We start from the raw sequence: 22,021 nt of genomic DNA, 5'->3' as shown, positions 1-22,021 counted from the left end.
CTCTGCACTGTATCTCTGTGTAATTGACACACACTAAAATCTGATATACATTAACTTGGACTGTAATATTTTCCTGTCCATTATTTGTGGCTTATTTCATATTATTTTGTGATGTAATTTAAATTGAAATTTCCTTCCCTGCATATTACTTATGCATTTGCTGAGCAGTCCCGCTCCATGATTATGGATTTAGCTGCTGTTTTCGTATATCATTTGTGAAATCCACTCAGAGATGAAGCAACACAGAGAGATTGTGGTAATTTTATGTTTTTACTGACAATTTACCAAAATAAAATACTCGTAATTTCTCATAGTTGTACTTCAGGGCCCACTTTTATAGGCAAAAATTAGATGAATGGATCCTAGTCTAGCTGTTCCTTAAAGGTTAGTGGAGTTTTATACCTGCTTCTGATTTTCTATCAGTTTTTCACCAACTCCCACAGCATGTTCTATCCTTCAAGCCCTACTCTCCCATTTATTGTGGAAAATTGATCATGCCTCAACCTCATATACTCCATAGCAGCTCCTTTAATATCCCTGTTGCTTGTCCTGGAGGGGCTGACATGTCATTGTGGTTCTGTTGGGTCCTGTAAAGCTTGTCGTAGCACATAGGGAAGGAGCAGAAAAAACAAAACAAAACAAAACACAAGTGTTCTTGACATATTGTTTTGGTGCTGCTGGTCAATGTGATGTTGTTTCAGACTGGTAGGGTATTGCAACATATGGGGGAAGGCAAGGTTGTTTAAGTTCATATTATACATCACCAGGCTATCAGTAAATGCCATATCTTTTATTTTTTCTCCATGGTAGAACCATGAATCCTAGGTACTCTTAGAAAAAAAATCACTGCTGTCTTGATTTACCTGGAGTCCTAGACAATATCCTTCATGTGGCTTCCCTAACCAACCATCACTAAGCCCTGCCTCATGTCAGATTTTGGTCACCTCACCCTATCTCCACTCACCACCGAACCTTTTTCCCTCAAAATCCCCAAATGTTGATTTGTGAAAATATGTCTCTTAAAACCAAAGCAGAGTAATATGTGGACAAGCAACATCTTCTTTAAAAAAAATTCTCAGGCTATCCTGCTCTAAAAGCACCATGGGAATTCAGCTGATGCCATAATCAATCTCGATGCCTGACTTTCTTGGCTCGCCTAACCCGAGTGGTCCTTGGTAATTTGGAGGCTGAAAGCAGTGTAATTAAATAGGCCTCCCGATGAGAACATGTTTCTGCTTCTACTTGTAAGTGTGTGTGTGTGTGTGTGTGTGTGTGTGTGTGTGTGTGTGTGTGTGTGTGTGTGTGTGTGTGTGTGTGTGTGTGTGTGTGTGTGTGTGTGTGTGTGTGTGTGTGTGTGTGTGTGACTGTGTGTAAGCTAAATAACTCAGCACCTTCTCTAGCACTTGAGTTTTACAAAGCAATGAATCATTGTGTGAGAATGTTTTAGTTTCTCTGCCCCCCAAGCCTGTCATCAGCTTCAAAATAAATATGTTCACCTCAATTTGTGAAAATACAGATAAACATGCTAATTGAACTCGTTTCCTCTAAATTTAAAACACTCAATATACCATACTTCTTATGTCCCCAGTGGTGAGCTATTCTGCTCCATCAGCACAAGGCTGCACTAACGCTAAGGTATTCCTTCTCTGTTTATTGCAAACTCTACACTCACAGTGCCGTTTGCATCTCACATTTCAGAGGCGGATATGCGTTTGCCATCCCCCCCTTTGGTTTTTTTTTTCTTTCTTTTATCCCTGACTGAACAAAATGCGTTCCTCCAATGATTCAGTGCTGAAAGACTGTCCAGAGAAAGGATGACAGGATCATCATGAAGGAGACAGCGACTAAGGCAGCATCACTCCATGTCAAAGGATAGAGAAGAGCAAATTTTATTCTCATGTCAGATCATTAGGCTTCTGGAGCAGCTAACTACTGTACATTTACACATGCATAGACTCAAACCCTCCAGACTTGCAGGATGCCTTTACATTGAAGTACTCATTGCATAATAATGAGTAATGAGTCCATATATAATTATAATATCATATATCTGGTGATAGTTTTTTTTCCTTCTCATTCTGGGTAATACAGGAAGATCCATTTAGAGGAAAAATAATGAGTACACAGACTGGATCTTCGGGCAACAGCCTCACTCTGTGTGTCCGTGATCAATAGTGTGAAACCATAGTGACCAATCAAAGGGGATAGATGTCATCAGTTGTTTCCCCTACCTCCAAAGCCTCCCAGTGAGAGTAGAGTTCACAACAGAACATGCTTCTGATGCAGAAAAAAGCTCCTGTGCAAGCCCAGTTTTCTGCTTCATCTTTCTGTTGACTGAGCTGTTATAGTTAGGGTTAGGGTAGCCCTTTCTTTTTTAACTGCACTGGTTTGAGATTAATTAAGTGGTATTGTCTTCCACAGATTTCTTTTCAGCCAGTTTTGCAGCATTTAAGCTCTCATGAATCTTTACCGTAAAAAGAAATACATACAAATGTTCGGCTGCTGCTCATATATTTATTTTTCTAGTATTATTTTTATTTGCTTATAAGGAATCCTACAGATTATTGTACACAAAGAATATTTTGTTTTGGAATAAACATCCAGAATAACCAACATCTGTATGTGCTTTAGGAATTGACATGGAAACAACCAGTCTTGATGACACAGTAATTATCTTTAGCAAATAGAGCATGGTCCATTGAATTTGAAAGGCAGGTAGCATTCAACCTTCACACTAGGACTTGAAGGCTCCAACATTTAATAACCATCAGGTAGTCTTGTGAGAAATGTGTGTTCTTAATCAGAAAAAATAAGTCGGGAGTGGGGGGGATTGATTTTAAACTAAAGCAAATCAAGTCTTGTCACTACTGAAAGGCCCCAAATACAGTCCCTCCTGTGGGACAGATTACATTTATTTATACACTTGTTTCTGTTTACTAGAAGCACATCCAGTTTGTTCTGGAGTTCCATGTGCAGTCTGTCGCACACATTCACATTACGTTTGTCTCGATGGTGTTATGGAGAGAGGCAAACAAATGTTTAAAGTATAATGTTACACAATAACATTTGCACTTCTTTTATTTCTCGGGATAGCATCCTATCGCTGCTCCCAGGTGGTCTCTTTGTTCACCTACGCAGTATATCACTTTACAGCTGTATTTATTTCTTTTTATGCTATATACAGTAGCTGGTGTGACATCAGTTGTTGTAGGCAGAAAGGCATCAACTTTCATTTAGCAGCATGGTACAAAAATTTAAAAATTTTGTTGAAACTGTCATGAACCCATTAGATTCTAGGGTAGATATAGAGCATGTGTCACAAATAAGAGTAAATCTCTTAGCTTTTTCAGCTTTTTTTTTTTTTGACCAAGCATAAACGCCTCTTTAAATTTACATGAATCTTCGTTAAAGAAAAAATGAATTTGGGAGTTACCCCAGAAAAATACGTGAATCAGTGTGTTTTGTCTTTTTTTTTTGTACTGACTTTAAAAAAAAAGCCCTCAGCGAAGCCGTTTTGATACCTTCCTGGAATTTAAATTAGGGTTTAATTTATGAAAAATGATTGCAATGCTGAGAGGAACTTTTTTGAATGTACTGTGTATTGTTAAGACTTCTGAGATTAGCTGAAGAGTATAATGATTAATTTGATTACTTTTTGATGTCATGTCTCAGATTGTCACTACTGATTTTTCTCCTGTCGTCCTTTAGTGAGAAAAACCTCTTAATGTAGCACAAAATTAGTCCTGTTCTTATGCTATGTTAATTCCCTTTTGTAGGCACTTCTCCTGTTTGTCTGCCAAATACATGTGTCCCGGCGTGCCAGCAGTGATGAGCAATCTGCTCGCTAATATCAATGCCTATTTCGCCCACACCACCACCACCACCACAACCACTGCCTCTGCTTCTGACCGGTTTGCTGCATCTAACTTTGGGGTAAGTTTGGTAATGCTTAGTTAAAACTACACAGCAGCTTTTTGTCACTATCCTCATTTGGCTAAAACCAAGTTGTGCAAAATGTCAGAGTCCTGTCAAACTGAGAGCTCAATCAAATCATGCTACAAGAAAAAAAAAAAAGATAGTAGATAGATAGTACATAAGTACAAAATTTGTTATGGAAAGTATAAAAAGATGATTCCTTATCACACATTGCTGGAAACTGTCAGCCTCTAAATTCTACTATGGCATTCTCACCCTGACAGAGAGAAAAATTTGTCAAATTACTGGACCAGCTGCATAACTCACTGAGGATAGACCTCTCTAAATATCGGGTATGTATGAAGATTTTGTTTTGTGCTGTCATCAACATCACATTTTCTCAGAGCTTGTGTTCCTGTTTTATACGGAGTAGGAACAAACGCCTTTGCTTTGAGAACACACTTGTGATTTATTAAACCCTTTTTGCCATTTACATCATTTAGAACTGCCTATAAAGAGAGGAGTTTTCATTTGAACAACCTGCAGCCTGAGTGATTTGATATAGCTGATTCAACACTGCTTAGAATACACCATTTGCTTTATCTGTCTTACAGCAGAAAGACATTTTTACTTTGATACTATTGCCAAATATGTATCTATTGCCCACCTACTGCTAGTAATGACTGTATCTTCTTTCTGCAGAATGTAAAGGTGTTCTATTGTCTAACCATACACATCCTTCCATAGCAATGCCAGCATTTGCTGTATATTATACATGTATGTTGTACATTGAGAATATCAATATGGATATTTTAAGCTGTGATCACGGAAGAACCATTGAGTGATGTGATTAAGGAGATTTTAGATGTATCCATAGCAACAAAGCAAAACAAAGACAAAATAACTAATGTAATTTAACCTTGGATGACAAATGACTCTGAGCATTTGAATTTTCATTGCCACTGATGCTCACGAACGTCCCCATGCACATAAATACATTGTACATTCATTCCCTGCTCAGAAGTTCACAGAGATGTGGATAAAAGAAGGACAACGTGCTGCAGAAGATGTGTTGACTGGAAAGCCACACATGAAGTCTGACATCAGAGCAAACTGTTCACTTAGACTTACATTTGCTGAGTTATTTTGACGTGATATGAAAACTTAATGTGTTAATGTTAAACTGCTCGGCATGGGCTGTGGCAGAAAGGAGAACATGGAGGTGCACAATGGATCTACGAATGCTCGAAGTCGGATGTCCATATGTTCCAAATGCAATTTAATGCATGTGTTTATCACACATATCAGCTTCTCTCCTACATGCATCTTCACACTACTGCCTTAACTGGTGTCAGGACACAGTGAACTGTAAGAAAGATGACCCTCTCACCCTAAATGTGACACAAAAAGCAATGTGTCGTTGAGTGGGTGATTGCTTTTGTTCCTCTTTTTTTTTTTTTTTCTCCAACTCACTGTGGGAACCCACATGTGAGCTCGAGTACAAACCCTGATAATAGCAAATTCATGCTGACTGCCTAAGAGAAAGGAGAATGAAAGAAGCTCGGTTAGCAAACTATGAAGTGAAATGCTTAGGGGAAATAGAAGGAAGCTGATAGTATGGTTTGTGTGTGTGTGTGTGTGTAAGAGAGGGAGAGAGAGAGAGAAAGAGATGACCAGACAGTGAATTACAGGAAATTAAAATGACACAGTTGCGGGAAAGAGATAAATTTTGAAGAAACAAGTGCATAATGAAAGGAGGTCTTTGTCGCTGGGGAGATGAAAAGAAGTGACTGTAAAGAGAGGGATGAGTGAGGGAATGTTTGACTGTCTTTTGGTGACACAGTCACAGAGAATCACAATAGCTTCACCTGTCTGCATTGCCCCCTGCTTACCTGTCCAACCTGCTGCAGATCACACACACACACACACACACACACATGCATGCACAGACACACACACATACACTCTGCCTCTCTGTCCTTCTCTCACTTTTTCTAGCTGTCCCACAGAGACAACCTGACACTCTGTGACAGTAATAAAATTCAGAGCTGGTTACTCCACTCACCGTATGGATTTCCCTATCCTGACATTCTGAGAGGGATTGCATTTGCTCCATATATTTCTTCCCATTAGACTTTATCTAGCAGCCCTGATACGCGGTAACACTGGGTACATCCAAACTGTCCCAGCAGGGATTTCCAGGTTTCCCTGGGGTTCATGTAAAATCTGAGCTTTCAGAACACGCCACAATGGATCTGGACAGTTGGCTTAGTTTGGACAGTGTGATATAAAGTGCTGTTTGTTCAGTGCGTTCCCCTGAGAGTTATGCACTATTCTATTAGAATGGTACTCTGTGCATTTTATTTCAGTGGGTTTAAAGAGAAAAGATCGTGGTACTCCACACATCTTGTTTGATTCTAGGCGGTGCAGTAGTTTCTGCAGTCTTCCTTACACAGAAGTCAAACATAAATCTTTTGTTTCTGGAAGAAGAAATTTTTCAAGCTGCATCTCATTGATGAAAACAATTGATATAATCTTTTATGTAGAGCATGAATCCAAACAGAAGAGACAATTCGATGTCACCTTTCAAAGAGCATACACAGGTGCAAAGATCAAAAGGTGAATGTTCACGTGATTCCTTCTGGCAGATGTGCCGTGATTAGTTGGGCACCGTGATTGGTTTGGCGCTTGATTGACAGGTAGTGGGTGGAGTTGGTGACAGCGTGAGAATTTTTCAAGTGAGCTTATTCAAATATATAGGCGGGGAGATGTATATATGTACGTATCTATAGCTACATATCTATCTATCTATACACACAGGTGTACAGCTGGTAGCATTTGAGGCTGTGATGAAACCTTTTGAGCCCATGTTTGTACAGAACTGTTTCACTTCTTCCAGACAGCTTAAGTGAGGGAACAATTGTAAAATAAGTTTCACTGTCAGCAAGCAAAGGAGAGGTAGAAATGGATGCACTCATGGGCCCAGTGTTGTGACAGATCGTGGTGGTGGTGGTATGGCAGCTGCAAGAAAGTACGGTAATTGAAACCTTAATATTAAGATGTCTTGGAATTGCAGAGACAGGATGTGTAATCTGATTTTAAAATATCGTTTTAATATAACAAACAAGTACTCTAGTGGTACAAACAAAAAATGGAACCTAAAAAGGTATTTTGTTTCCTTTTCCTTTTCACCCTCTAGCCAAATATGTCTTGTATTCCCATATTTACTTGTGTTGGGTGTATGTCAGATTTCCTTGCCTGGAAGTTGTTGTTTTTTTGTCTTTTTTGGAAAAAAACCATTCTGCTCTATGCTGTTGCTATTTATCACAGAACTGGTGAAATATACACTAAACCTTTTTCACCATGTAGGCTACTTATAAAATGAACAAGTCAAAATGATCTATCTACTACAAAAATGTAAAACATTTATTTATCGATACATTGAGAATTAACTGTGTACATTTTTTGTCATATCCTGAGTTTAGTCTGATGATTTGCACTGATTGGAATCAGCCAGGGATGCATATTCCAGACAGTTGCTGCTGACAGCACACTTCTAGATGATCATCAGTCATGATGGACTGGTATAGGTAGTCTTCAATGTGCAAACACAATTGTTTTCCCTGAGGTTCGTAAGTTGAATTGTTCGTAAGTCGTTATTTAATAAATTTCAATCTATTATAGCCATTTGAGTTCATTTAAATGCCATTATTCTAGTTATGGAAGTACTATGCTCTAAGAGTTATCAGAAACATTTCCAGGACATAAAGACAACACATGAATGAAATAAAATACAGGTCAATTATATGTTGGCTTTAAAAAAAAATACAGGGAAAGTAAAAATCAGGTTTACATCATTTCACTCAAATCTGTCTGCTATAAATATTGGAATCCTAAAATCATTAGAAACTGATTTTATCATATATCATATTTGTGGCCCATAGCAACCCGTTACCCGAAATTCAGAAGAATCACCTGAAGTGGAGATAACATCATATGAGACTTTACGTCTGTTTGCCACACATATTGAACTCTTAAAATGAATATAAACTCATTAAAAACATTTTACTGTGAAATCAATAAGATTATAAACATGTACAGTAATATTACATACGTAGATGATTTGCTTTGAATTCAGATTAACTTTTGCTCCCTTGAGGAAAAGACGAAGAAAATACTTTAAGGATCTCTCGCCCAGTTTTTTTTAAGCACATCCATCAACATCAGCCAGAGTCAGCTGCTGATGTTGATGATCCACTTCACTGTAATGTAGTAGGTAGCACGTTGCATGTAACTTACCTTTAGAGCAAAGGAAGAGGGGGAGGAAAGGGGAATTGAGAGAGGGACAGAGATGTCATCAAAAAGATCGTCACCACTACCACTATCATGACTAGCCTGTATTTATCAATCGTAATAAACAGTAAAGTATTCAAGGTATGAAGCCTTACACTCTGAGACGCTCACAGAGACAACAACAAACAACAGCATGAGTGGGAGACGAGTGTTGGAGGTGTGCGACCTCAGCGGTGCTGCTTAGCGGGGGCTGTGGCGGAAAAAGGAACTGCGTTACAATAGTCGAACATGGCGGTGCATGTTTGTTCATTCGTCGAATGTTTGTAGATTGAGGACTACCTGGATTTTGACTTAATGATCTTAATATGGGAAAAGGCTGACTGTGATTTTTGACGCAGCTGCCTCACCCTCAGCATCTTCCAGAAAATGGTAACACATGAATGTAGCAACTGACTTGATCAAGGAAAAGTTTTGAAAGTGTTTGTCAAACTCTGTCAATGTCCCTAGCATCTCCAGCTCTGCAGCCAGGTTCTGGAAGTTTGACGACTCATAGAGCTGCGGCTTTGAGGAAACATGTTGCATCTTTTGTTTGAAAGCATTAACTGTTTAGTCTTTAAGTGAGCCAGCTGCTTCAACGAATGCCTCTTTTACCATCTCTCTGTCTTGGAGGGACTTCTTGTTGTTATTGATGAGGTGACTCAAAACCATGCTTTGGTGACAGCTTACTTGCTTTGAAGTTAGCTGTGAGAAAATCGACTGCCGTCCAGACAACTGGCTTCTTATTTCCTTCACCTTTCCCTTTCTCAGGTCACCTTTCAGTGGAAAGTTGGTGTCGTACTTTCTATGAATACTCTGAAATTGCCCCCCATATTTCCCTTCTTCGGTCTAGAGATGGTAGACTGGCAGATGAGGCAAAGGCACTTCGAAAAAGTCACATTGTCATCATGACAGTGTAAAGGGTTTGTTTTCTTACTCGGTTCAGCTCGCCCACTTATTTTTTTTACTTTTTTGAAAGTGTACAAAAAACAAGAGCTAAAAATTAATTACTCACTAGCTAACTTTTCGTTGTTCTTGCTGACTTAGCGCAGTGTCTGTGCATGCATGGTGACCTATGTACGAGAAAAAGTCAGATGTCTGATTGTCAATCAGATGATGGGCTGGCTGATAGGCTTGCGCCTATTTTAAAGTCATGTGATCTAGTTGCTAGTGTTGCTGGCCCTAGAGCCACTATTGGGGCATGCCCTGACATCTATTTTTGTAATGTCATTGAATCTACCAGTAGATCGCTACTAATATATTGAGCCTAAGCCTTACAAAGCAGAGAGAGGTCAACCATATTTGTTGGGTTTCTTTTTGATCGCAGTATCCAAGCTATCTTGAAAAATACATTGGACATTTTTTTTTGCGTCATCTATAAAAGCTAAATGTCGTGAATCATTTATCAGTTCAATAATAGCATGTGTGTTGCTCATATCCAAAAGGGGGGGTTTCATGTTATAGTCACATCAGGTGTGGATTGCTTCTGTTGATTGCCTGGCCCTTATTCTCAGATAGATCATGTGTTGTAAATATTCAGCTGCATTTCCTAACTCTTGGTTGTATGTTTATTGATAAGGTGTATGAGAGATAGAAAACAAACAACGTATCATTAGAGCACCGAGGGGTTATAAAAAATAGGATAATGTATGGTGCTGTGATGCCTTTCCTCAGGGCTGTCAAGGCTTTATATGCTCCCCGTCACGGTACTCTGCACCGCCTGATGACTTCATGGCTCCGAAATAGAGGTTTTCATCAGCAGAGACCTCCCCTGACCACTTAACGATTAGACAGACATTTTGTTATGATTGCTGGGCATTGCTTTGTCATCATTTTTTAGTGTTTTTGCCTAAGCGTGATGTGGTGGGTGGGTAGGTTGGGGGGACGTCAAAGACTCCTTTTGATGAGATATTCTCTCCTCTCATATTTTTCCTTCCCTTTTTGTCTTAATCCAGGATAATTTCCCAGCAGGTAACCCAGAGCGTCTCCAAGATCTGAAGTCCACTGTAGATCTGCTGACCAGCATCACTTTCTTCAGAATGAAGGTAGCGTGTGTGTTTCTGTGTGTGCGTGTGTGTATTTGAGAGAGAGAGAGAGAGAGAGAGAGAGAGAGAGAGAGAGAGAGAGAGAGAGAGAGAGAGAGAGAGAGAGAGAGAGAGAGAGAGAGAGAATGAATGCATATAATGAAGAGAAATGGATGTGTGTTGACCTGTATACTACCGCAAGCCTCAGTGTTTAAAGTGCTTCCAGCTTTGTCTTGTTTCCTGTCCTTCCCTCCTCCCAGACAGCATGCCAAGTCTTGACTTGTCTCCTGCTGTATAAAAAGCTCAACTCCATTCAGGCTCTCTTTCGGTGAGAGTGGGGATGTAGTGCTGGAGCACTGAGGCATAGCCAAGATGGCAGCTGTGAACAAAGGAATGAAAATTGTCACTTCATGTTATCAAAGCTTTCACTCTGTGCCATGTCCATGTTGAGCTTTACTGTGTATGTGCACCGCTGCTCAAGACACAGGAGCTACAGTATTAGTTTATAAAGTGCTGCTCACACACTTAAAAGTCAGTCTTGCCACATGGCAATTAGGATATGCATAATAGATGTAAGACAGTTGCCCTTCTTTTCACAAGGCATTAATAGCCCTCCACTGATGGATGGTACAGAATGCATAGCTAACTATGCATAACATGATGCTGTTACTTTAGATTAATATATGTAGTGTAAACTGTTATGATACCTACTGGAACACCTGATTCTGAAACCACACACTTAAATCATAAATGTTTGTTTGTTTTTGCAGGTACAAGAGCTCCAGAGTCCCCCGAGAGCCAGCATGGTGGTGAAGGACTGCGTGAAAGCATGTCTGGACTCCACATACAAATATATTTTTGATAACTGTCATGAACTATACAACCAACTTCTCGACCAGGTAATTCCAGTTATGCACAATTCATTTGAGCAAATAGCAAAACTGTCAATGGCAATTATTTTATTAGTTAAATTAATGATGACATTAATGATGATGATGTTGGGAAAGGGAAGTTTGGGGCTCCTTGTTGAAGCTGCTGCCCCCGCGACCCGACTCCGGATAAGCGATGGAAGATAGATGGATGGATGGATAATGATGACATTTTGTCAGTTAACTTGTGTGTATATCAGACCAATATTGATACAGAATATATCACTGATGAGGAATTTCAGTGATTTTCAAGAATCGCTTATAATGAACTATATTTTACTAAATTTAAATACGAGAATGCATTGCCAGATCAGCTTTTCTTTACTCAAAAGAAAGCCATGCACCATCCAAAACAGCCACCCTGTTCCTCCCTTTGACTCCAGGTAGCACAAAAATGTGCCTCAAGTCAGATTAAGGTTTCTTCTGAACTTAATCCAGATAATCCCAGCAGTGATTACCTTCATAAATGTATTCTGCTGCAATTTAGCGGCACATAATTTCTAGGAGATATGTTTTCATGAATGTCAGACTTCCGCTGCTAAAGCAGACTCATGTTTCACTCACAAATTGTGACTGTTGACATCTCTGTTATTCTTCCCATGTTGTGAGGTACACACTGGCAAATGTGGCACCTTGACCTTCATATTCTGAAGTTTGTGTTTTATGTTTTTGAAGTTTTCATAAAACCTGGTTTTGTACAAATCGTGTTAAAACAGTTAAGCTGAAGTGAAGGCGAGAAGATGCTCTGGTCTAAAGTTGTACATGGGATCATTTGTGGATGAAGGAGATGGTAGCATTCTATGTTGACTACAAGGACTCAGTGAGTGTTCAACAAATGATCGGATTTCTAACTTTGGCATTGTTCATGTTGATGTGTAAGCATTGCAACATGTTAATAATTAAGGAATTAGACCTTCACATTTGTGGTATACTCAGTTTCCCCCATCCCCCTTCAAAACACTTTGAACAAGACAAATCAAGACAACATTTTGTACAGGGCTTTCACATCTGGCTTCCCGTCTTCATAAATTATTTGTTTTGCTAGTTTATTGACACCTGTCTCAGTGCTTAACACTCATCATCAGACAGTTTTTACCTCAAAAGCCTTATCTGGCTGGGAATGAAGGAATTTCTGCATATATAAATGTTGAAGAGCTTAATAATAATGCAAACTACAGTTGTAAAACTAAACTTTTTTCACTTTGGTTGCCACTTGTTCAGCTTTACTGTTTCTTCCATTGTGGTTATTGTTGTTGTTGTTTTTGTTGCATAAAAACATACTCTAAATTTAACAGTCAAACAGGATATATATAAAAAAATAAAAAAAATATGTGTGTGTGTGTGTGTGTGTGTGTGTGTATATATATATATATATATATATATATATATATTTTTTTTTTTTATTTTATTTTTTTTTTTTTTATTTTATTGTATATATACATGTTGATGCATTTAAGGTTCTTGTTCTTAGGAAAACACATTTGTTGCATTCGTTAATTCTGATGTGATTTCGAGTAAGAGTCTCTGTAAAATAGATTAAACTGCTTACTGGCTTCTTTCGTAAACTGTAACCTTCCTCATTGCAAAAGGTAAAAACTTTAAACTGGATAAATTCACATTCTCAGTCAGTATCAGTCATGAATATTAAACAGATCATAAGAAATCGCCTTTTTAACTGATGGTCCTTAAAAGATCATCAATATTAAATAGAATTATGGCTTCAATATTCCAGCAGTCTCTCCCATATTCTTATCATGTCTCAATTCAAACCTTTAATCGCTCATTCCTTTGGGCTTTGATGTGCTTGTCTTTATGTGTGACAATAGTGTGAAAACATAAATTCCAGTGGCGCTGGAGATCAATAGACTGTATATCATGACTGGCATTTTTCTGGCAATGAAATCTATGCTGCATGTCTTACAAACTTTGCTTGAATGACCACCATTCTGCAATAAAGAACTACATAAAAGCAGCCAAGAATAAGGCAGCGTACGGTATATACGCTGAAAATCTCCACCTAATCTCTTCTGAGCTTTTTACTTTTTCTGTCAAGTGTTCAGGTAAATTACGCGTGAGCATAAAAATGTCACATTAGCGCAGACAACATGCAAGAGCTGTCACTTAAGAATGCATGTCTACCATATCACGGGCAGTCAAAGGCATTTTTTAAAACTTTTCACAAAACTTTTCATTATTCAGTTCTTACAGCTTTTATGTTCTTAATATATTATCTGACATCGTAGACTACTTGCGATGGCCTCTCCAATCAGGCATCAGGCAGCTCTTGGTGATTATTTTACAATTTACTTTCAAAGGAGAACAGTCTCTACTCCACGCAGAAGATAGCGTTTTTTAAGATAATGTGTGCAATCCACTGAAAAGTGGAATAAGGAGCTTCCTTTCTTTAAACAACCTTAGAGTTTGTAAGCAATTATCAGAGACAGACACTCTTACGAATCACATTTTTGTCCACCCCTGTCAATAATTGACAGCCTCTCCATCAATACCTTCTTCGCGGTAGAAGGAACAGGAAACTCAAATCTCCTTGTGAATACAGGTAGTCCTCAACCTAAGAACACAATTTGGCTCCGGTGCTGGTGAAAATTGGACTACTGCTGGTCGAAGAAGGAGAGGGGGAAGGTGTGTTCGTAGGAAGAGAGAGAAGAGGAACGCAAAGAGTATAGGACTGAGAGTAGGGGAGATGAATGTTGGAACTATGACAGGAAAAGGTAGAGAGTTGGTTGACATGGTGCAGAGGAGGAAGGTAGACATACTGTGTGTCCAGGAGACCAGGTGGAAAGGTAGCAAGGCTAGAAGTTTAGGAGCAGGGTTCAAGTTGTTCTATCATGGTGTAGATAGGAAGAGGAATGGAGTAGGAGTTATCTTGAAGGAGGAGTTTGTTAGGAATGTCCTGGAGGTAAAAAGAGTGTCAGATAGAGTGATGAGTCTGAAGCTAGAAATCGAAGGTGTGATGTTCAATGTTGTTAGTGGGTATGCTCCACAGGTAGGATGTGAGCTGGAGGAGAAGGAGAAATTCTGGTTGGACTAGACAAGAGTGTATCCAAATAGAATCGGATGGTGGTGTGTAGGATGACTCCGGTGGTGAGGAAGATGAAGAGGGCAAAGCCAGAGCAGAGGACGAAATGGTGGAAGCTGATTTCCATATCTTGAGGACTACCTGTATAAATTAGAATGTTAGTAGTTTGCCTTTGCCTTAGATGATAAGAACACATTAGATATCCCAATTTTCCACTTCCAACAATGAGCAACTGAGTGCTGTGCCTAAGGAGTTTACAAAATGGGTAAACAGACAGCGAAATAGCTGAGCTTAAGTTAGACTTCTTGCATAACATACCAACATAGCTCTGATTCTGTAAACTGACCTAGGGGAAGATGGTAAATAGAACAGGGGGAAAAGGAAAATACACCATTATTTCCTTTATGGAGTGTGTGCATGGCAAACATAGAAACATGTAGTGACATGCACCTGCTCTTTTGAAAGAAATGTACGCATATTTAAACATGCATACATTCATTATGCAAATATCGATGCATAAGTAGTCAGACTGCAAAAAGTAATCCAATTTGGAAAGGAGAGTTTGAGAGCATAGACAGGCATGCAAAGAGAGGACACAAGAATATGCCGCTTATTACTGAACATGCAATTCAAATGGATTGGATACGTCCCTCATGGCATTGTCACATATTTACCAAATATTCCCAAATTGTCTGTTTCACTAGTGTGGAGAACACAATCTGTTTTGAATATAGTTGTCCTAAAATACAGCATCTATAGGTGAAGTCTTGAAATAATCACTTTCATTCTGTTTAATTACTCCAAGGGATTTTCTGTCATTTGCTTAGAAAAATTTTAAATGGGAAAAAACTGTAGTACATGTTCCATTGTGGTGACAGATCTGGATGCAGTTGTTGGCTAATGTTGATTTCTCTGACACAGAGACTGAAAGAGCCAAACAATGAACATAAACCAGCAGCTACCCTCCAGAGTAGTGAAAGGCCATTTAATTATTTCTAAGAATGCCCCCACAGCCTGGTGCATTAGGTGCAATGGAACTGCACTGTGCTCTTGTTTCAGTCCAGTCTTCTCCTACTGGTACAACAGAGAGTGAAGCCCATAGGATTGTTCTTGACTGTAAAAAGTCAGCAGGGCACTTAATCACCTTTTAACAATGTGTTTGAACTTCCTACAAATACAGATGAGAAAAGGGGACCGACATTGAGTCCACATTGTGTTTTGTGTATGCAGTTGATGAATGATGCAGCCTCTAATATCCTTCATATAATATTTCAGCACACACTCACCAATATGACTGAATATTGATCAATCGCACACACACAAACACACACACACACACACACACACACACACACACACACACACACACACACACACACACACACACACACACACACACACACACACACACACACACGTAATACATGAGCAGAGTGATTTTGCATAGCTGGCTAATCGCCTGCAGAGATATTTTCCTCATTATTCATGCCTTCATTCAGTAGAATATTTCTATGCTGCATATGGCACCATATCCCTCCCTTAATATTCCAGGATGAGTGGCCGGGAAGGATTGCAAGCCTATTTCTTCTCTGCTTTGATGTGGACTTCACTGGTGATCACTTGTTAACCTCTCAATACTTTGAATATTAAGATTAATGAATCAGGCAAATCTTTCTATGGTGGTAATTGCCTTAATGTGTAATCACACTGACCAATTGCCCTCACTCACCAACTGTAGTAGCTCGTTCAGTAGATGATTTATTCTTTTGTACTAATGTGAACACAGAGTAAATATGCATTCAGATCAAATTTTTTTATTCCACATAAAAGTCAGATAAATTCCATAAATTCCTTGTTTTGCTATATAGCCTACATATAGGAATACCCAAATGCATTGAGTGGGGACCTGTTTTCATGACCATGACACAAAGGATGACAGACTTAACTTTGCAGCAAAAGAACTCACATGATTAAAGCAGTGCACCCTGGGTTGACATGATTGAATCTCACAGAATCATCTGTAAGCCCTGTGTATTTCCTTGTTTCTCTGAGATTAAAGTCTTAGCTCCGACTGCCACAATGCCTGATAGACATGCAACATCATTACATCCCTTGTACCACCAGATATGTTAGTGCCTGTTGATTTTTATAGGAATTTATTACATTTTATGGGACTGTCTCATTGGCTCATGCAATACATTAGCTCATGTTGCATTTCCATTTTCCAACCTCTCTGTACAACGTTCTTTCTGCGTACTGCACAAAATTCAATACGCTCAAGGTTGTTAAATTATTTAGCTGAAATTATTCAATAAATGATTTGAACATGTTTCATTTTTAACACCAATTTTTATTCATCAAACACCTTATTCTTTTGTAAGTTGTGTGCCAATATGGGAATGTGCAGTACTTCATTTTGGGTCTGTTAATACCACCGTGCCATGTCTCATGTTGAGATTTCCACTGTTGAATTTTCTTGCTGTTACACTGTAAACGTGCATACTTTTTTTTTTTGACATGCAATACAGAGGATAGAAATGCAAGCATGACTGTATTTGCGGCTTTCTTTAATTCTCCCTTGACAACTTTATCATATCCAATCAAAATGTTGTCTGCCTCACACCATCTGTTTTTCTTTTATAGAGCCGGAAACAGGACATACCCCGGGAAGAACAGGGTCCATCAATAAAGAACTTGGACTTCTGGCCCAAACTCATCACTCTCATGGTGTCTGTAATCGATGAGGATCGGACAGCTTACACCCCAGTCATTAACCAGTACGTGCTTCCATGTCACATTTCCCAGAATTAATTAAATAAATGTAAAGAGATGAATCTCCAAAGTGAAATGTGTCAGTGCAGGTAGGAAAATAGGAAAATTCAAAGTGAAAACACACAAACATCAGATGCTGAGTTTTAGTTTTGTTATTATTTTTGAAATTACACCAACTCTGATTGCGTATTTACTTACACACTTTCTTGTTAATTGTATTTATCGATTTGAATCGTTTTGATCAATGCCAATTATGTCTTCCTTATTCATCACACACAGTTAAATAAATAACTGTCAGAAATCCTTTTAAAGAATATCCTATAGTACAGAAATGCATTGTCTAATTGTGGAGACAGGATGAGTGCAGTGTTGTGTAAGACAGCTGTGAGGCAGCCGGAGAAGCCAGCAGTGAAAACTGCTTTGTTTGTATGGTGAGCCGAGTATGGATGGATGAAAAAGGAATGCAGTGTTTGTGGATTATATAACAGATGAGAGATTTATTTGTAGAGAACAGGGGTGGGGGTGGGGGGGGGGTGATAGCGTTGAGGGAAGTCCAAAATGTATGCACATATTCATCTGTCCAACGATTTGGTTAATAAAGTGAAATTAATTAATTATACATCCTGAAATCAGAGACTGTGGAATTTGCCTCAGAAGAAATAAGATGAAATACGTTGTTGCTTCTATTTGAATTATTTTATTTGAATTATTTTTCTTTATCCTTCCTGTAGCAGATTTGCATTGCTTACTGAGGTTTAGTTTATGCTTTATTTTTCTCTCCCACGCTGTCTAATAGTGGAGTTACCTTATTCATGCCTATATCCTCCATTCCCCCATCATGTTTCAGAGTGACAGCAATCCCTGTGCTTTTTCATGATAAACTCTGGAATGGATACTGACTGTGGAAAAGACAATGTTTGTTTGTTGCTAAATATATTCCGGTATATAACCTAGAAATTGTTTAGCCAATAAACTGATCTACAGAATTTATTATATGATTGCAAATATGAAATTTGATGTGGCAGTTGTTTTCTTCTTTTAAGTGTAACGGATAAGAAGCTCTAGAGATTATTTCCAGAAATACTCATCATGTGTTTTGTAAACCAAATAACATGATTTATTTCACTTCATAGAAGTAGATTGGGAATCCATCCACATGCATACATAGTAGCTTCATTCATTTGTTTTAATTGTCAGTTGTGATCCATGACCATAACTCGGGTAACTGAGAGTGCGGGTAGATTTTGAGAGCGATAGAAATTAACTATACGATTTCTCTTCCTTTGTTTTTCTTTCTTTACTCCAGTTGTTTGGAATTAGTGTTTTCTTCATTCACTTTGTAAGAGTGTGTCAAAAAGGGGGATGGACCATGTTGTGTGTGAATGCTTAACCGTTGCTTTCTGCTTCAGTATCCCAGACGAGCTTCTGACTGTTTACTACCGTTTGGACTGAAACTGTCTGATAAATGTGCATTTAAAAAATACCACCTTTTTCCGACCTCATTATGTTTAAAGGTCCTCTAATCACTATCTGAAGATGCGGATGATTAAACTATCAACATGGCACCTTTGAGCTTTGACTGAAAATCTTTTTTCATTCAAAACGATGGATTACTTGCCAAGAAAGCTACCACCATCATTGTCTCTGGTTTGCTGTGTCATTTCCTCCTGGACTCTTCCTCATTTTCATTCCTCTGTGGTACATTCTCCATATTATTGCAAATTGTACGGGTTTAGAACTAACAGGGGATTATAAGATCATGATATTCACCAACTGTGGCTTTTTGCACATTTTGTTGAATCCTTTGGTAGAAATTCAGGCTGGGCAAAGACATCAGGCCACCCAGTCAAGCGCGTTATTACACGGCAATCAGTCTGACTGGAATCTGTTTTAATTCCGCCAGGTTTCCTCAGGAGCTGAGTGTGGGCAAGATCAGTGCTGAGATCATGTGGAGCCTATTTGCCCTGGACATGAAGTATGCAATGGAAGGTCAGTAATGCTGCTGGTCAGACAAAAGCTGCAGACAAATGGTATAAATGGAGGGGCTCTCACTACATTAGCACAGATCTAACAGGCTTTCTCTGTCCTACATAATTACATATTTTACTATGAATGAAGCATTTTTTGTACTTCATGAAAATGGTTATCACAATAATATATGGGAGAATTTTCATTGTTTTTATCAGTACATTTTACAAATCCATTATCTTTTGTTTGTGTGTTTAAGCGTTTGTGTAAAGACAATTTACTTATAAATGTACAGTTTCTATGATATGCAAATGGTTGGGATTTTTGTTTTAACTTCTATTATAACTGCATTGTATTTACACTGATTGAGTGTAAATACATCAATCCAGGGTTGTCCTTAATTTAAATAGTAAATATATTAAAGTCGGTATTATTCCATTATTCAATAGTTTGGCATAATGAAAGTAAGTCTTTCTATAAAGACAGCAAGCTTTTGAAGAAATAAAGCAAAAAATGAATGGAAGATCAGCTCTGCTTACAGGAAGACAAATATGCCTCCTTGTATTTTATATTTCGGCCCCGGCCCCCTGCATCCATTGATTTCCTCCCAAAAATGTGACAGAGGCATTCTGGTTGGAGGCTCCTGGTCCAAACAGAAAAGGTACTATAGGACATATAATCTGGAAAGTCAAAGCTACTTAATACAACTGGGCCTGTCAAATAAATATTAATATGTATGTGTGTGTGTGTGTGTGTGTTACCTCAAGCTGATATTTTCTAGTCAGGAATAAAAAAATCTGAGAAGCTATATTAGTTTCATTATATGGAAATCACTCAATATGACACTATCAATGCACAAAGCATGTATTGCTTAGCTTTGCTATACAGTATTCCCCTTGCTCCTCTGGTTAATTGTTACATTCAGTCTCTGGACAAAATGCCTCCAGTCTGCTGTGCTTGCATTTGTATTTCCATTGGGGAGAGAAGGCAGTGTCTCCTGGATAATATTTCATCTCACAAATATCTCCCCAGTCCAAGTTAAACCTGTGAGTGACCTCTGCAGTGAACTAGACATGTCAGAGATGATCTTTGCTGCTTGAGTGATGAAAGAAGTGAGGTAAAGGGAGCCATTTGTAACCGACTGAGGTCAGAATACTATCAAATCTGTAAATGATAAAAGGCGGTGAACCACTTTAAGGGTCTTCTTGGTCATATATTCTCGTTTACACAGTACATACTTACTGCTTTCTCATCAAATAATTAACCAGGTGCCATGTGAAGTGACACTTCAAGTCAATAACCAAACACGTGCATATAAGAAGCATATAGAACCTGGGGTATGAAGGGACCTTAAGACTTAGTGGTACACAATGTGTATTGACTACACGTTTAAATGTGGCTGTTCACGAGCTTTTAAAGTGTCAACTTTGATAAGTATATGAGCAAAGATGGATTCATTTTTCAATGGTGAGATAATGAACAGCTATAAACTACTACTGTACATTCATGATGATCCATATGTATCATTTTTATATTTTTCATGTTCTTGTAAAATAAACTGTGATAGTGTGTAGCACATAATGAAAACAAAGAAGGCAGCAGGCTAGACTATTAGTGGTCTCTATTCTGCAATAACTGGCATTTTTATATACTTTCATATTTGCTTTTCAGTTTTTCATGAATTTTGTGTCACTTGTTTTACTTCCTAGTGATGAATTAGTCTATTTTTCCCAGAAAACATAGGTGGCACAAGTTGCAAAAGCAGAAATAGGAACCATTTTTACTAATAGAGCTTGTATATTATTTATTATTTGAGGCCAATTTGTTTAAGACCTGAATATCTAATTTCCAACAGGAGAACAGAATGCAATGAATCTCAATAAATTTTCAAGTTGAAAGAAATGAAATACATTTGATAATGATTATTCACATGGGCAGCATGGTGGCACAGTTGCCTCACAGCAAGAAGGTTGTGGGTTTGATTCCTTTCAGTGCATAATTTGTATGTTCTCTTCATGTGTGCATGGGTTCACTGCGGGTTCTCTGGCTTTCTCCCGCCTCCAAATACATGCAGTTTAGGCGGATTGATCACACCAAGTTTTCCATGAATGTGAATGTCTTTCATGTGGCCCTTAGATGAGCTGGCGTCTTGTCCGGGGTTAACCCTGCCTCCCACAGCCTGCTGAGATGTGGGAGGCTCCAGCAGACTTGTGATCCACAAACTGGATTAGCGGTTGCAGACAAGATGATTGTGTTTGTCGTGTCTACGAGAAAATGGGTGCATGGATGGATGGATGGATGGATGGAGGGATGGATGGATGGATTGTGACAAGATACATGTTTTTACTAAGTATTAATAATACCAGTTAATGCCAGTGCGTGTGTTGACATCGTCAGTCTCTTACTTTTTAACAGTGCAGTTAAGTAGGTCAGTGGCAATGGAGAGAATAAGAAAGAGAGACAGTGGCTGTGTGTGTTGTGTAGTCAGAGTCGGGGACCTGTGACCACCTACATTGTTACTGACTGCTGTCAGAGTTGGTCTGGACAGTGTTTGTTTGTGTGTCTCTGTGAATGCCTAAGGGAATCAATGTTACAAAAGGAGACAGGAATCATGGCTGCACTCAGTCACATACAGTATACTCTATTTCTTGCTCTCTGAGCCTGAACCATCTTCTCTCGCTGTACCTCCTTTTGTCAATATATCACTGCCCACCCACAGTGACATATACCAGGAGGAGGGCATGACTGTCCATGTCCCTCAGAGGAACACTTTGTCTGATTTATTGCAAATTTTTTGTTGATCCTGTCTGTCTGCATTATGGATTTAAATAGTTTGAGGTGGGCCTTTAGTAGAATGGAGACGCTGACAGCTCATAAACCATAGAACATTGCTCATTGTAAACCACATAATGCGTTTTATTGAGTAGATTGTAAAGCCATAAAAAACCAGATGGCACAAGTTGCAAGAGCATAAGTAGAACCCACTTCTATTAATTGAGCCTGAAAATTACTCACAATCAGTCTTCCAAGTATGTGAGTGTGGTGCA

At 38.7% G+C, this 22,021-nt stretch overlaps 1 protein-coding gene across 1 annotated transcript in view; it reads left to right on the top strand.

Moving 5' to 3' along the window:
- The window catches only part of LOC137592655 (protein unc-13 homolog C), an 81,825-nt gene that overhangs the window by 26,858 nt on the left and 32,946 nt on the right, over nt 1-22,021 (top strand). Inside the window, exons 13-18 of the mRNA XM_068310964.1 lie at nt 3,777-3,933; nt 4,200-4,268; nt 10,200-10,289; nt 11,039-11,167; nt 16,878-17,011; nt 18,910-18,995. Coding sequence (XP_068167065.1) covers nt 3,777-3,933; nt 4,200-4,268; nt 10,200-10,289; nt 11,039-11,167; nt 16,878-17,011; nt 18,910-18,995 — 665 coding nt within the window. The remainder of the gene's footprint in view (nt 1-3,776; nt 3,934-4,199; nt 4,269-10,199; nt 10,290-11,038; nt 11,168-16,877; nt 17,012-18,909; nt 18,996-22,021) is intronic.

Source organism: Antennarius striatus, chromosome 1 (assembly GCF_040054535.1).
Source record: "Antennarius striatus isolate MH-2024 chromosome 1, ASM4005453v1, whole genome shotgun sequence".
In the NCBI taxonomy this organism is placed as follows: domain Eukaryota; kingdom Metazoa; phylum Chordata; class Actinopteri; order Lophiiformes; family Antennariidae; genus Antennarius; species Antennarius striatus.
Note: the sequence above shows the minus strand (reverse complement) of the source record. Positions and strands in the feature narration are given on the sequence as shown.